This window comes from Corvus brachyrhynchos, unplaced genomic scaffold (genome assembly GCF_000691975.1).
Source record: "Corvus brachyrhynchos isolate BGI_N302 unplaced genomic scaffold, ASM69197v1 scaffold59, whole genome shotgun sequence".
In the NCBI taxonomy this organism is placed as follows: Eukaryota; Metazoa; Chordata; class Aves; order Passeriformes; family Corvidae; genus Corvus; species Corvus brachyrhynchos.
The window spans coordinates 4,487,758-4,505,111 of NW_008246054.1; the positions used below are offsets into that span (position 1 = coordinate 4,487,758).

Below are 17,354 nucleotides of genomic sequence, written 5' to 3' on the forward strand. Positions count from 1 at the left end.
TGTACAGATGAGGAGGGAAGAGAAAGATGAGCCAAGAGGATCCTGGCTGGAATCTTCCACCACGAGAAACTTGGAAATTGGGTGAGAAGAGAGAGGAAACTGCTGAAGCAGTTTGTTCAGAAAGGACAAGAGGACGGTGTTAACAACTGTATGAGAAAACAGCCTGGCAAGGAAACTCCTAGCTGGAGGAGAAGTTGCTCAAAACAAGCAAGTTTAGTACTGGAGCCAGGAAACCGTGAGCATTTTATAGAGGTTCTACAGAAGTGAAAAGCAAGGGCCTGTGTTAACAATAATAAAAAAAAAAACAAGAAAACCTGTGGAATTTGGAGAAGGAGGCAGAGACTTCCAGGATTGTTGTACAGATGTCAGGGATGGTGCCAGCTGTCTAATTTAGTCTCGAGACATGAAGTCACTTTCTCAGCGTGAGTGGTGTTGAATTTCTTTTCACGCTCTTCATTGCCTATCCAAGCAGGAAGTGTCATCTCACCAAAGCTGGCAGAGGTCACTGTTTTAATAACTATTGTTAATTGATGCTTCTGAGCAGCCTTCTATCAACTTGAATTTGCTACCTGCAGAGACTTGCCTAGCAGGTAACTGAATCAAATTAAAACTTAAATTCCATGATGAATAAATCACACTAGAACTGTGATTACCCTGTATGTGTGAAAATGTACTATTTCTCTAATCAGGCTGCCTGAAAACTATTAAGTCTCTTTATAAGTCTGTAGTATTTTAAATCCTGCTGCTGCTAAAATCTTTAAGTTGTATATTAAGTCTTGTTTCTGCAAAAAATAGCTGTTCCATAGGTCTTGGAATGAGTGCAGGCAAACGCTGTCCCCCGATGCCTCCATCAACCAACCCAACATGTGCAGCAGGGCCAGCTCATGCTTCTGAAATATCACACATGTGAAAAGAAATTATTAACTGGATTGAAAATATGAACTGAAAGCCAAAAAAAAAAAAACTAAAATCTGTGAGCAAGTAAATACTATGTTAGTAAGTGAGAGGATGTGTGGAGAGTTTCCCCTGTTGCTCTCCAGAATATCATGAATCCAGATTCAGCAGAATTGTAGAGTTTATTTTCATCTTATGTGTGGTGTTCTCCACTGAGTGTATAGGAAAGATTAACCTCTTTCATGTTACAAATGTGTATTTTTCCCCCCTTCTCTCTTTTTCTCCATCTTCCCAAGATCACCTAGCAAAATCTTCTTTCTTCCAAAATAAAATTATTATTATAATACCTATACTTCTAATCTTTAAATTGTTGTATTGAGTGGAAAAAATGAACAGCATGCAAGTGAAACACTGTGTGGGATAAATGCTATTTAAGTCTTGTCTGAGCTGCTAAACATCACGCTAACACTGGATTGCTGGATCTAATCCAGTAAAAGTAAAAAAAAAAAGAAAAAGAGAGGTCACATTAGAGAGCGAAGCCATCTGTCCAGTGTGGAATTGAAAGGCATTTATAATGAATTACTTTCCTATATTGCTGTCTTTTGGGGGGCCTTAATGTGAATCAAAGAGATGGTACAAGACTATTTATCTACAGAAATGGTTCCTGAATTATTTCTGCATTGTCAACCTGATGTTTTAGCATGAAACTTCTCGGTGAATGTTTTGCATAGATAATTAGGCCTTTCTAAACAGTATTTTCTAACTGGCTTCAAAGGTGTCTTCTGCCTGTTCCAGGCATTGTTAATAGGGACTAAAGGATTGATGTGTACACTTACTGGCAAAATGGCAGAGAGATTTTGCAACTAATACTTCTATTACTTTGTTCTAGTGTTGAATTTTCTGTGTGTTCATAACAAGGCTTCATTTGAAGTGCAATGTTTTGAATTAATTTTAGTTATTGCTGATGTTCATTAAGTAGATTTATTTTGTTTTGACTTTTGTAGTATTAATCTGGCATGTTTGGAAAAAATCACTCTTCTACATTAAAATAAAAGTACTGATTTATAGCGTTGACAGCCTTTGAGAGCATCTGATGGACTGGCTGGCTCTGCACATTCAGATGCAAACCCCTGAATGATACTATTAGCATTTTCTAAGTAAAGATTTTGTGTCTAAAATACAATTTTAATACCTCCTTAAAAATCATGAACCTCTGTCATGAAGGAAAGAAGAAGGAAAAATGGGAGAGGGAAGTTGGTACAAACCTGCTGTTGAAGATGTTTTAAAAATCTCCTCTCAGACCAGTAAAATTACATTGGGGAAATTGTTTCAGTGCTTGATAAGATTTAATGAGGTGAAGTCCTGTTGGTTGAGTCTGTTGTTCTTTTCTGAGTAGGATGTTTAGGGATCTGGATTAGGAGGTCCATATGGATCTGGATTAGGATGCAGGCATTGATGAAGTTACTTAAAGCCTTTTTGAATAGAATGGGACTAACTCAGGATGTTGCAATGAGAAGTTGTTAAATGTTTTTTGAGACCTTGGATAGTTCACAATATGAAATCCTGTCTATAAAGAGTTTAAATTCTGTGCTGTAAAATGGGGATTACTGGCTGCAATCTTTTGCAGTCTGACTTCAAACCTTTCTGAACAACCTTTGCGTCCTGGAGAAGCGATGGGGAGTTTGTCTAGACACTATTCAGCCCTTCATAGGTGGAACAATGCCTGTTCTAGGACATGAAATTCCATCTTGTGTGTAATTCTGAGAATTCCATTAATTTCTTAAGATGAAAATAGGCAAAGTGTCTGAGCAAATCAATTGCCATTTGCTTTTCCCCGCTTTGCGTTATTTCCTCTGGGTTTGTAAATGCTCATTCCAACCATCATCTTTTGTATGTAGGAGAGAACTGAGATGTGCAAGGGACGTCAGAAGTTAGGAGTGCTTGTTGGCAAAGTAAAATTAGACTTTTCTCCATCCTCAAGTGCTTTGCTTTTCTGAGACTGGGCAAGAGGTTCTGTAACATAAATAGGAACTATCGTATTTTGAGCTAAAACTGGACAGAGATGTGTAAATTTTGTAAGTGCTTATTTTGGCACTAAATTTATGTATTTCAGTTCTACAAAATAAGTTCCAGACAGCAGCTTTTTCTCTGACCCTCTTTCCAGACAGCCTCAGGAGTGCACTTTATCTCTTCTTTATCATGTGTTTCTCAGTTTTCTCTGAAGTCATCACCAGTTACTCTTTTACATTACTTCTCTGTGTCTGATTTCTCATGTCCATCCCTTCACAAGATGTCTTACCAGATATCCTCTTGGAAGGGCAAATCTACAGAAGAATTTTGCCTTAGATTAGGTTGCTTGTCATTTTATATTTGAGGGCCCAATGCAGTCACACTAATTGAGTCATTATATGTATGTTGTTCAAGAATCTTTCTGTTCTGATGAGTGCTCAGAAAAGCCTGATGTCTGCTTGAAAAAAGGCATAGGGGCACAAAACAATTCTATGTGTGTCAATGCTCTTTTATTCCATTGGTCTGGGATCTTCTCTGACATCCCATTGACTGGGAAGAGAAGCAAAGGCTGCCTGTGTGGATGGTCCTGATAGAGTTCCCAGAGTAAAACATCACATTTCCTGGAGCATGTGGTTTTAACTTTCCTTCTGTCAACTGGTCTATGAAAAGCAGTACAAAATAACAGACATCTAAGCCCAAAAAGTCGTAGTAAGTCACCTTTAAGTGCTTTCAGAAGGTTGTTAATGCAAATTAGAAGATTTCTGCTTTGCTGTATGTGTGATTTCATTTAAAGGGAAGATTTCACAACCCTGTGAATTCCCCGTTCTGTCTTACACTACTCACAAAGTAAAAGGTGACAGTTGGGTTCGAGTCAGATTTTAAGCCTCTTGGTCAAGACAAGTTTTGCATTTAAAAATAATCATATCTAAGAAAGGCTTTGAAGAATTGATTACCTCCAGCCAGCCTGGATCCCATTTTCAAAGGATGCGTGTACGTGTCCGCTGGGATTTTCTGAAGGACGTAAGCAGATTAAATGCCTGAGTCCAAGTGTTGTTCACATGATTTAAAATTACTTGCATTTTCCTTCCTTAATGCATTGACTGTGTCAGTGTCTTGTTTGCTGCAACTTCTTATTGTGTTTGTTTTTACCTTCTTACTGCCTAAAGCTTGGCAAATTGGAAAACTTAAGCTATGCAAAAATCTGCATCACGACATGTTCAGAACCACAGAATCTCTCCTTGCCTGTACCACAGCCAGTCACCCCTGGTCCCCCACAAGCAAGAGATTAATTTATTTGCAGAGCCTGGAGTAATGGCATTTATGAAACAGTATAAACTCTCCTGCTGTATGAAATAAGTTTGGGATTCAGCAGTGTTTGAAATGAGTTGGGTTCGTGCTGTCCATGTGTAGCTTCTTCCTCCTGGAGCAGTGTCTGATGAGCCTCCTCCTTCCCCGTGCTGAGGAAGTTCTTGGCTTCTGGATGTTTTTGGCTTTGCTTATCAGCAGCAAGTGCTAATGAGTCATTGCAGTGAATGGGGGAACTTTCTTCTGCACAATGACAAGTGTGGATTAAGGTTTTTGTGCAAAATTGTCATAACTCATTTCATTCTTTGGTTACTTCTAAGAGCTGACTTTACCAGCTGTGGAGGTGTAGCTTTCCTGATTTGGTTTTTTTTTTCCTGATTGTTTTAATCCTTTGCAAAGTAGCAATTGGAGCATAGCACCTCACTGTTGTTCAGGGGGTTTTAGCACTAACATTAGAACCTAATTACTTGGAAGAGCAAGAATTCAACATTTTTTTGCCTTTGTTTAAGCAGATTAAAGGGAAATTATTAGCTTTTTTTTTTTTTTTTTTTTAGTTTTACTGTTAATCTAACTCAGGCAACCCCAATTTTTCCAAAGTCTTTTTATTTTTTCAGAGCACATATGTGGATTAGCATGAAATCACTTTTATTTAAGAATTCATTCATGGATCTGATTGAGTTGCAGAGTTTGTAAATGGAGTGCACAGATGATACAGACTGTCCTGTAAACACTGCTAAAGCAAATACTTGGATTTTAATGTGTCCAGAGGAGTGGCTGAAGGATGGGAGGCATGTCCATGGGTTGGGGCGATGTGTCCTGGGAAACAAGGTCTCTGTAAGGCCATTTTCAGTGTTAATGGAGGTCAGCTCTTAATTTGATGCCAGGGAACGACAACTGTGTGCCAGCTCACCTTGGCCTGCAGAAACAGGGACTATACCCAGCAGAAAGGATGTTATTTTACCTTTGTGTTTGATTGCTCCGGAGAAACATCTGGAATTTACCAGCCAATGTCAGAGTCACCAGTGCATGAAATAAATTGGAACGATTCAGGGGAAAAAAACACCCCTAAGAATCATCCAAAGACTTTGATAAAACCTTTATCTGTTTAGTTTATCAAAGAGAGAGTAAGGACATGACAGCCTGTGAATTCCTACACTGGAAGAGTAATTTTAATCATGTGTCCTTCAACCCCCCGAGGAGAAAGTATAAAAATGCAATGGCAGGAGTTTGAGGCTGACAGATTTGGACTAAAAATTAAGTGAGTGAGTGTTTTTAAGGGCAGAGTAATTGATTTTCGAAACAACTTGCAGAGGGCTTTGGTTTGTTTCCTTTATCAATAACTTTTTGAATTATTGCTTGCATGTGTTTTTGAAAAACATGCAGGTATCAGAGAGAAATTGATTCAGGGAAGTCCCATGAACAGGGTTAAAAAGGGTGATTTTTAAAAGGATGATTACTAAAAAGGATAAATGCTTTTTAAAAGCATAGTTTTTATAATCTGAGTTTGTGAGAGAGAGCCTGTGTGCTAATGCTGCTGTTTGCTTTGGTTGGTAGATACGTTGATGATGTGATCAATCGGATTGATAGGATGTTCCCTGAAATGTCTATCCAGCTCTCCCGGCCAAATGGAACCTCTGCAATGCTTCTGGTAAGTTGGATCATTGAATTCCTTGAATTCATTTTCTTAACAAATTGAATTACTGTCCCAAAAATGCAGGTTATTAAAGATTTTTTTTTTTCCAGAAACATACCATTCTTCATTTGTCACAGCAATGCAGCATCTTCCTTGCTCTTAGGCAAATAAGTGATAAAAAGAATTTCCCCTTTAAACAAGAAATCTATTGCTTTTTTTATTGTTTTTTTGTGATTGTAGAAGTATGAGCACAAACTCAAATATTCACTGTGTTTTCGGCAGACTTGGCAATGAGTGAATCTTAATCATGATAATTAAGAAGGAAGAGAATGTTGTGAGGAAGAAAAGAAGAAGGAAACCAATATGATTTAAATTTGTTCACATTGCTCTTGGGTCAGTGGATTTCTGTTGTATGATGAAGTTAAGAATTTACCTTTGAAGTAAATGAGCAGTAAAGGCTGGATTTGAGATAAACAAGTCCAATACATTCCACTTATTTCTGCCTGACCAAGCAAGATTTCATTGAAGAGGAACCTGTTGTTCACATCCATTTTTACAGCTGTTGTGCTTACAGCATAAGAAGTCTTCAAAGCTCTAAGACAGCAAAGTGGAAGAGGAGTCCATGGCGTGGCTGCTGGGAGCTGATTTCCTTCTAGGGAAAGGCAGAAGTCACGTATTTTGCCAAATTTTAAATAAAACTAGAAAATAACACCACATACACAGATGAAGAACTGAGGCCAGTTCAGTCTTCTCCATCTCACATTTCTCATGGAAATTTCGCTATAGCAACTATTGCTGTGATTATTTTTAATTTTCAAGTATTTTAATTGTATTTAGTTTTAATTAATCAACTGTCTAACATCTCATTATTAACTTTCTTTGAACAGCCACAAACTCACAAGAGATTAACTGAGTCAGAGGTTAAAATAAACAGCTGGCATTAAAACATTTAATCTGCAATTGTTGGATTCACCAAGTGGAACAATATATTCCAGAAAATAATGGGATTCATCAATGCAGTCCTAAGAAGTTATAAGTCTTACAAGTTTTTGCATTTCCTCTTAAGCTGACTTTGTGTTTTATCTATTTTGCTATAGAAAAAATGTCTGGTTTTGCTTTCTAACTTTGAAACGCTTTCCATTCTCTTGGAGCCCTTCTTTGCATACTGAAGTACCTTCCACTTTTGGTGGCTTTTTGAGGCGGTCAGGAAATAGATGATGTTTTTCAAGACTCAGGCACACTTAGGCAATAAGGTAAATGATCTTGGATGTGACCGCCAAGGAACAAGGTTAGGTGGTAACTAAAGGAAGCGCCCTTCACCAGCAGCAGTAACACAGTGAATTCCATGTGGCAGTTGCTCTCTAAATCAAGGACATTTTTGTTTCTACAAGATCCCAGCCCCATGCTGAACCAGTGGTATGTGTATTTTCCTTGGATCAGAGATCAAAAAGATTGTTTTTAAAGTATTTTTGTATGTGATTGTGTGATGGGTTTATCATTTTTTCTTTTAGCCAGGTTTTCCCTCTTCCCCATCTGTCTCAGTTGATGTTGCCAATATGGCACTTTCCATCTGGCCCTGACTGCTACAAAAGCTTTTGCTGTTTTCAGCCACAGATCCTTTAGTGAAAAAGGTGCTGCGGGATGGGCAGTGAGAAGAGCACCTCCCCCAGAAGGAGGGAGGTTTCTTCAGCACTTGTGATTTCTCACTCTGAACTTAGCCCAAGTTACATCTGGAGCTGCTCCCTTGCAGCAGTGTGCTTTACCACAATGCCAAAGGCTCCAGATAATGCTCATTTTATTTAAAAATACTTCACAGCCACATTGTTTGCCCAGTGTTAATTACCTAACTGTGTAATCTCAACCATGCTCATCCTTGAACTGTTCATAGCACACCTGGTGTCTTAGGAAGGTCCTTTATGCAAAGGTCCAGTTTTTGTAACATCTTTAAACACCCTCATTCCATCTACCAGAAAAAAACATGCATTCATCTTCAAATACACTGGTAAGCACTATCCATATCTTAAAAATGTGTAAATTATTGGAGAGAGATGGGGAAGAAGGGGAAAGGAGGCCTGGGAGACTCTTTGAAACTTAAGAAACGTTGGGGCCTTTGCCAAACAAATTATCTTTAGGAAAAAGACCCAAGAGAGAAAGTCTCAGCCCAGACTCTACAACTTCATGTGCACATGGAAATCAGTTTATGTCCTAAGCTGTAGAGGTGGGACCTGCACCGCTAAGATTCATTCTGGAAGAAGATGTCTTTCTCTTCAAGAAGGACAAGGAGCTGCTGGAGAGGGTCCTGCAGAGGGCACAGAGAGGATTTGGGGGCTGGGGCAACTCTCTGACAAGGAGAGACCGTGGGAGCTGGGCCGGGTTAGTCTGGAGAAGAGGAGGCTGAGAGGGGATCTCATCAATCCATGTAAATATCTCCAAGAGGTGTCAAGTCAGTGCCAGACTCCCTTCAGTGGTGCCCAGTGACAGGATGAGGAGCAATGGCCATAAACTAAAACACAAAAAGTTTCACTTCAGCATGAGCAAGAACCCTGAGATGAGCTCCCCTGGTTAGGGCATGGTGCTAATAATGCCACAGTTGGGGGTTCTATCTCTTTAGGGGCCATTCATGTAAGAGTTGGACCCAGTGATCCTTGTGGGTCCCTCCCAACTCAGAATATTCTGTGACAAACTTCTGTCCATGGAGGGTGGCAGAGCTGTGGAACAGGTGCCCAGGGAGGACATGGAGTCCTCCTCTCTGGAGACATTCCAAACCCACCTGGGCACATTCCTGTGTCACCTGCTCCAGGTGACCCTGCCTTGGGCAGGGGATTGGATGGGATAATCTCCAGAGGTCCCTTCCAATCCCAACAATTCTGGGGTTATGATCTCCAGAGGTCCCTTCCAACCCCAGCCATTCTGGGATTCTGTAATAATTAGGAGCTGTTGGTCAGACTCCACTGGTGAGTAACCCTTGTGCTCAGCTGGGCTCTCCCTGACCAGAAGCTGCAAACTTCTGTGAGAAAATTTAACTGCTTCCTCCAGACATTTGAGGAGGAAAAAAAATGAGGAGGTTTTTTATGCTTTAGATTTATACACAGCAATTGTATCTCATTAGTCTGGATTTATGCTACACAGGCCAAACACATAAATAATTGAAACCTTTCAGAGCCATGTGAGATCCTCGGCTGATTTTAAAAACAGTTTATTGTGGAATTTCAAGGTGCTGTTTAATCCCAATCTCCACCAGTGATTTTTCAATTAATCTTTTAATAGTACTATGTATAAAATAGACTAAACATAGAATTATATCAGCTCTAGTAACTGTGTTATGCAAAATTAATTTCCAGCAGCAGCACAGGGAACTGTGGACTCCTTAAGGTTTTTGTGAGATTTTGTTGGTCAAATGCCAGGAATTGTAAATAGATAAACCTTACCTTGTATATCAAGAAAACATTAACTAATTTTTAATGAATGAAAATACCTAGATTTTTTCTCCTTGGATAATTAGTTGTATTCCTAGATACATTATTTTTTTTACTATAATAATAGAATTATTTTATGATTATTTCACACACCTTGTTTCCGTTATCAAAATTCAAAATATTTTTTGTGTGAAACAAATCCTATGTACAATTTATTCATTAATACCAGATATATTTTAGAAAACAGTAAACTTTAGCCCTACTTTTTCAGCTGACAAATATGAATTCCTTAGCATCATTTACTCAGCCAGGCCTACTCAGAGAAGAAGCTTATTTTCTTATCTACATCTGGGAACTACTTTGTCTTTAAATTCTTTTTACCCTCAATATTTGTAAAGAACTACTACAGAAATTACAATCACTGGGTAAATATTTTTGCAGATACTGTTTTGCAGGAACCATTTTCTGTAATTTCTATTTCTAAAGCATAATATGTACAAGTAACTTTCAGTCTGAAAAACGGAATTGTTTCTGCCAAACTGAGGGCATAAATCATGATTTCTTCTTTCCAGGTTATCTTACAAATTTTTGCTTATAAAATTTATAAAATGAATAAAATTTATAAGTTTTTACTGCTGCCTAGCTTTTTAATAGATCTGTCATAGAAAAATATGAAGCAGGATTTTATAAAGTTTTATTCATTCTCCTTAAAACCAGGCACATTTGCATTTGAACTTTCAGATCTTGTTCCCGGCATTTGAAGCAGTCTGATTGTGTGGCAGTGGGTTGTATTACTGCAAATAGGCCAGACATCTGTTCCTTGCAACTGAATAATTCCTTGTGTCTTGTTTTTGTTTATTAGTGTTTTACATAAAACTATTATTTTTTTTGTGGGGAAAATGGATGCTGAAATTTATTATTTGCCCATTAGGAAAGGCACCAGACTGATTGCTGTGCATGATGTTGGAGAACTGGGAGGAGGGGTTGGAATTTGCAAGGTGATTTGAAATCAGTATCGATGTTATATTGATTGGAAACAATTCAGTGGTGTTATTTCCAAAACAATTTCTCATTTCCAAAGTGCTTTGCAGTGTAAGCCTTCCCTCTTGCCTGTCAGGTGGTTTATCAGGAAACCAATGCTCAGCAGGCACTGGATTAAAAGCAGGTTCATGGGAGGGATGTAGCTCTGGTGGTCACATTTGGTGGCTTAGGCACCTGATTTTTAGGCCTGTAGGATGAATATTCATTTAGGGATTTACTGCCTTGGAGACAGTAGCTTGGTTTTGGTGTTTGATGGAACTCCTGGGATGTTTCAGGATCTCCTGTGAGCTCAAGGAATCACTCCTGAGCTCACAGTGGGACTCATGACTGCAGTGGCTTCACAGTTTGTGCCTTAAGATGGAGAACCAGCATTAAAAAAGCATTAGAACAAGCATTTAAAGGGCATTAAGTGTTTGAGGTGACATAGGCAGGGGAAGAATGTCTTGAATTAACAAAGTACACAAGCAAGGGTTGGCAAGTAAATTGAACAAGTATTCTCTGCTTGTCTAATGAAGAATGAGGAAGATGAGGAAGAGTCTTTTCCCTTGGGAAAAGGGAACAAGCATAGAGAAAAGTAGAGGAAGACTTCTGAGAAATGGCCTCAGCTTTGCTCCCTCCACAGGGTTACTGTGCCCAAAGCTCCCAGGTGTGTATTGATATTCCCATAGGTTTATATTGTGGAAGATCAGACATCATTTTCATCCGTGTAAAATTCCTGGTGTGCTCTAATTGAGAAAGGAAAAAAGAGACAAAATCCGTTTGATCTTCTGTAGAAATGCTGGACTGGTGTGACCCTTCCATAAGTGTGACTGGCCACTGGCAAAATCTGTCCTTGAACCTTTGAACAGTATTCCTGTGCCAATTTTTTGCCTTATTAAGAGAATAGGGAATGTTACTGAGGGAGAAGAGCCAGCTCATCCTTAATATGGTGGAAGCATTTAAAGCCCTTCATTTATGTTGACTTTTTATCAGGCACTATTGCAATTAGGTTAGACTAATGAAAGGTAAATTCCAGCTCTTGCATAAAAAAAGAAATCCTTGTAAAGAACCTAATTAGTATGTTTGTTTATTTAGACTCTAATGGCTTAATTGCATCTTATCTTGCTATTTACAAATAGGCATCATTAAAGAATAATGAGCATGTGAGGGAAAACGCAGCCATACCAGCAGCAGATGAGACATAAAAAATGAGGGAAAAAACCTCCAGTTGAAAGTCTGTGTGTGTTGGGGTTTTTTTTAAACTTTATTTTTAATGCAAAACCTTTTTTCCCAGCATATATAAATGTGATTTCCATGCATTGTACTGATTAGTAAGAAGGATCTGCGAGTGGGAGGCCGAGCTTATGGCTGGTTCCATGGCAAAGAGCAGGTGTCTGGCCTTTTGCTGGAAATCTGTAGCTTGGTTACATCTCTGGTTGGATGTTGCCTTATTTCTGAGGTGAATAAAAACCCCCCACACACTTGTGCTCCTTTTTATAGAAGCGAGGAGGTGCCCATGTTAACGGAAAATAATGTTTTCTTTCTTTTAGCTCTGCATTGCAGAGCATCTGCAGCTCAAATCAGCAACAAATTCCCTGGAATGCTGAGGGGAAATCTGCAGCTTTGGGAATTTTTCACAAAGTGTTGGAGCTTGGCGTTGTCAGCTTACGTTTTCCTGATACCAAACTTAAATAAATTTTAAGAAAGAACATTTGTTAATGTGTTGCTTAAATGGTTCATAAAAGGGCTTTGCACTTGATACTAGTTTCAGTGAGGAGGCAAAATTAAAGGGGGGATTTCAAACTCTTTCCTCCAGGCAGAGTTCTGGCATGGTAAATTAATTTTGATCCTTTTCATTTTGGAAACTCATTTGGACCCTGCTTCTGACTTACTTGGAAAGGTACTTTCTTCTTTTCCGATTATAATTGGTGTTAAATGGGAATTTTTTTTAGCAGTCTTACAAGAAATTATCTAAGTCATTCTCCCTGATTATTCTGTTTCCCCCTCTCCCTTTCTTGGCATACTGTGTCTGTCAGATGCTCCTTGAGATTTATCTTGGTGATAGACAAAATATTTTTAAAACTGGGATATTTCAAGAAGATTTTTATTTTATATGTCTTTGTCAGAAAAGCTGCATAATATTGCAGATTTCAGTCAGCTGCCTGTCCTACCTTCTTCTGGGGCTTGCCATTTTAGGAAGCAGGGGATTTATGAATAACTTAACTGTCTGAATTTAGTATACTTTAGTTAAAAGGAAGTTAGAAGTACATTGTTATTACACAGCCCAAAACAGAAGCTGCAGAAGTATTTAACTTGCAACTGTTCCATTTTCAGCTCACAGAACTGTGGGGCATATTTTTTCATTCATATTAATTGAATTTTAAAGTGACCTTGTACACGTATTGATTTGAATTAAAATTTTCTACATCAAGGATGAGTTGGCATATATCCTTCAGGCGAAATATTAAAAAGCCAAGTGCTGTCTTAACAGGATATCGACAGGAGAAGTCAAAATTTAATAGGAAAACTTGGCTTAGAAAGGAAATTGTTGCCTTTTTGTCACAATTGAAAGGTATCTTTTCTGTACAAGGAAAGAAATTTCTTTCAGTTGGTACCGTGGAAATGCAGTGCCCATTAAATAGGGACCATCTGGGTGAGTCTGGACCTCCAGGAGAGACCTGCACTCTTGGAGCTTGGAGTAAAACTATCAAATTACTGGTTTACCAAAGCCATTAGGTTTTTATTACCTTCTTTCAGGTGTTCTGTAGGGACACAGTTGTATGACTGTGAGTGTAAATTACATTCCATACATAGAGCTTTCCTGAACACAGACTCCAAGTAGCCAAGTTCAGCAGGGATTGGAATAAAATGGTCTGCTGAAAAACATGATTTGTAAAATACAGTGGAGTAGAACAAAAACATTAAGCCCTGGAAACAGTTACAAATCTTGATTACTGGAGGAAAAAATAAAGGGTATTGCATTTACTGTGTACAATATGGAATGTGCTTCACCCTGAAAATAGCTGTGGAGCATAGTTCTGGCTTCCACATCTAACAGCACCCTCCAGTCTGGTGACAGGCTGTTGTTCATTCTTTGTACTACTACCCTCATTCTTTCAGTGCTGTTAAAATGATGAACTGTAATTTCTGTGAGCTACTCTTTTACGAAATTCTTGCTTCTGTCAGACTTAACTAATGATACAGTCCTACAGAAATCACCTGAAAGTCCCGATCTCTCTTCCAGCCAGAGTAAAATCTACAGGAATCTCTTGTCAAAACAAGAGTGGTACAAAAGAGGGAAGTTTTTTTTCCAGTACCAGGGCACTGTAAGAGCCATTTTAGACAACCCAGCACCGACCCAGCCAAAGTTTGGATTTCCAGGGTGCCTGGGTGCCCCCTGTAAAGGGGGGGGTGCAGCAGTAAGACCTTTCTCAGGGAGTTCACTGAGGTACCCAGCTAGGGTTGGGTTTACACAGCTCCTTACACACGTGGGAGACAAGAATTTGGAATTTTGATGGTCAGGCAAACGGGGGATCAAGATACTGTCCTGGACATTGTGCAGGATGTGACATTTCAGTGCTGTGTTGGATTCTGGAAGTGTGGAGTGAACCACTGGAAGGGTATGAAGTCAGATCACCTGGAACAGGGCAGGGAGCTAATGCGGAAGCATTCGTGCAGGTAAGTCATGTCGGGAGGTTTGAGGCCAGCAGTAAGTTTATTCCAGCAAGCTGGAGTGCCACACACAGGATTTTTCAGCTTGTTACGTTCCACAGATCACTCTGAGGATTTTCAGGAACATCCCACACAGGCTTCAGATCAACCTCAGATTTATTTCTACCTGGCAGCAAAGGGAGATGCCATGAATGCACAATGTAAAGAGAAAGAGGAAAGAAGGGAGCATCAACTGAAGTGTGTGAAGGCAATGGGAATAGGAAATATTATACATAAAGCTGGATCTGGGTGTTTGTAGGGCAGCCTTATCCTTCTTCCATTAAGATTTCTTTTTCTTTAAAAGGTCTTCTTTTCCTCCTTTTAGTTTTATTATGTATGGTTGATATCTAGTGCGGAGTTATAAATAAGACTCTGTTCTCTCAGCAGACCAGTATCCCACTGAAGTGCCAATTATTAATAAGGTAGAAAAATAAATTGAAAACTGTTAACTCTAAATGTGCTGGCAACTTTTCTCAAAATTTATTCATTTCCTCCTCTTAGCAATTATGACAAAACTCTGTGATTCCAGTGGATGATCGGCATCATAGCTTAGGCACCTCTGGGTCATGACTTCGCATTTTTACCTTAATTAATACAGTGTCAGGTGCTGAAATAACTCTGCCAATTTTCCATATACGCAGACCAACTAGGTCTTGTTGAAGAGTACCCTGGCAAGATACTGCATTTAAACCAAAACTCAGAGCACCTGATAGCACAACATGGTGTTTCCATACATCTTCACGGTTCCTGGTGTGTGCATGGCTCAGGCCCTGATATAAGTTTCTGTCCTTCAGCCTGTCACATTTTTTTCTTCAGAAATAACCCATTCTTCTGACCCATTTTTTATGTTCTTGCAGTATTATGCCTGGGAGCCTGTCTTTTTGAAGTTTCTCATTGCCTTCCCTTCTTGTTTCCCTGTCCTCTCTCTTGCCCTGAACTTGTCCTGCCCTGTTGTTCAGACCCTTCTCTGCTGGAGTTCTCCGTGTCCCATGCCAAAGGCTTGTCATCAGTTCTTTCCAGGGTCTGTGGCTCTGTCCAGCTCTGTAGTGATTAGAGTTAGCTCAGGTTGGGGCTGCTGGTGTTGGAACAAGGTGATGGGTAGGAGTCATTAACAGAAGTTAGAAAGGAATAACATCCAACAGATCAATAAAGGTGCGTATTGACTGATTTCTTTGGGTGCGGATTTGTCTGCTGAGGTCAGCAGTAAAAACACATTTGTTTTAGTGTGTGTTAATCTATACAGGACGAAATGTTGGGAGACAGGCAGAAAATGAGCTGCTGCTGGTTGGGAAATATTAAAATGAACTAATTGTTTATTTTTTATGTCTGTTTTATGCTTTTGTGGGTGAGGAAAAACTCTAATAATCTCTGCATAACAAAATACAAAGACAGGATTCTTGTTAGACACACAGCTGTATTGAAGTACAAGTTCATCTTTGAAATGTAAATTGATTTCTAGATTAAAATGCCTTCATTATTGCATTTGTGTCAATAAGAAAATTTAGGCTTATTTCTGTTGTTATATTCTGACTGACTCTCTATATTTTCCATTATACTACTCTTATTCTTTTCACTTTAACACTTTCAAAGAAGGAAATGAAACCTTTGAAAATGTAACATTTTCACTTTAAGCTGTAGTTTCCTTTGAAATAATTTTACATTTTTATTGGACAGAAAATGTTTTCCATTAAACTCATGGCATGCTTTTACAAGCCAGCATTAGGAGAGTCCGATTCCTCTTTCAAATTGTTTTCCTCTAAATCGACTTGTATTGGAGAATATCAAATTCATTGAAAATAATCACATTTGCCCATTGTTTTTGACAAGTTATTGAGTTGTGGTGTTAATAAAATGGAGAGAATTGCTTGGCAGTGTCATGTCTGCACAAGGGAATTCTGTGAACTCATACATTTTCAGTTGCAAATGAATGTTTGTTCTGCACTTTATAGTCTCTCTCCTCCTCATAACACACACTGCTTTTAGATCTTTTATTTTGGTCTCTTTACAAAATATTGAAAACTGAAATTGCATCAACTTAAGCTGTTAACTCGATGGTCTTACAAATTCAGACACAGAATTCAGACACAGAATTCAGACACCATCGACTCACCCTCAGCTCGTTTTTGTCCTTCTCCTGTTCTTCACAGGTTACCTTAGGAAAAGTGTTGAAAGTGATCGTGGTGATGCGGAGCCTCTTCATTGACCGCACAATTGTCAAAGGGTACAACGAGAACGTCTACACCGAGGATGGCAAGGTGGGTTATGGCCCATCCAGCAGCACCCTATTGCGTTTGTACCACCTACTTACATGGCAGAAAACTGGGATCCCATTGGAAGTACACTGGAAACATAACACTGGCAAAAGACTCTGGATGTTTGCAGAATGTTCTGGTTTAAATTTGTCTTGCTTTGCTTGGATTTTGCATCCCCAAATCTCTTGACTTCTTTCTAAGCTCTGAAGCCTTTGCTTGAATTTCTGATTTATCACCTTAGACCCCAGTTGCTGTGTTCATAGTGTCTGCTGAGAAAACATTTTAGCAGTGTACCAGCACATCAACAGCCCAAGGTTCAGCTTTCTCTCTTCTGAGAGCCATTGAGAAATCTTGGGCTGGTTTTTTTTTGGCTTCATAAACAACCGAGAGGATCATTGGTAGCTGCTCCTCAAGAATTCACTTGCCAGCAGCAGCACATCTTGAACAGCAGCTACTACAGCAACTGTTACCTGTTCCCACAAGTGATTTGTTTTGTGAACAGTTCACCCTGCTTGAACCCTGAGATTTCCTGTACCTGCACACACTCCATATGGCTCTCCTCAGCACATCAGGAGATGTTAACGGGGCCTGACGGCCTTAGCTCAGCTTGGGTCTCTTTCCAGGGTGGAATGGTCTCTGTTCCCAAGACATCCTCCAGGACTCTCCGTTGCCAGTAACAGCACTAAATACCTCCATGTTTCACATTGTCTCTCTGGAGCTTTCTCTTCTGATTATGAAGCCTATTAAAATAAAAAGTTCATGATATCAAGATGAGTATTTGGCACCCATAGGCCATGTTATAATGAGGTGAGACTTCTTTTCCTTTCAAAAGTGATAACTGTGTTTCAGCACACAGAAGCACGTTGTGTGCTGACCCAGAGTTCAGCTGCTCTGAGTCTGAGCCTCAGTTCTCTGGGAAAGGCCAGGAGCTGAGCTGCTGAAGGAAATAGTGCAGCTCTATTTCCCGGGTGAGACATTCTCCCTCAAAGGGCGGCAGATTGGCCTAAGAAGTAGTAAAATAAAAATTGCTTAATTTTGATTTGCCTTTTTCAGATAGGCAGGTTTAAATACCAGTTTGCCGCAGAAGCAGCTGCTCTCTACTCCCTGTATATT

At 39.3% G+C, this 17,354-nt stretch overlaps 1 protein-coding gene across 1 annotated transcript in view; it reads left to right on the top strand.

Annotated features, from left to right (window-relative positions):
• MED27 (mediator complex subunit 27) overlaps positions 1 to 17,354 on the top strand; it is an 84,191-nt gene that overhangs the window by 51,330 nt on the left and 15,507 nt on the right. Inside the window, exons 4-5 of the mRNA XM_008642195.2 lie at positions 5,764 to 5,857; positions 16,137 to 16,244. Coding sequence (XP_008640417.1) covers positions 5,764 to 5,857; positions 16,137 to 16,244 — 202 coding nt within the window. The remainder of the gene's footprint in view (positions 1 to 5,763; positions 5,858 to 16,136; positions 16,245 to 17,354) is intronic.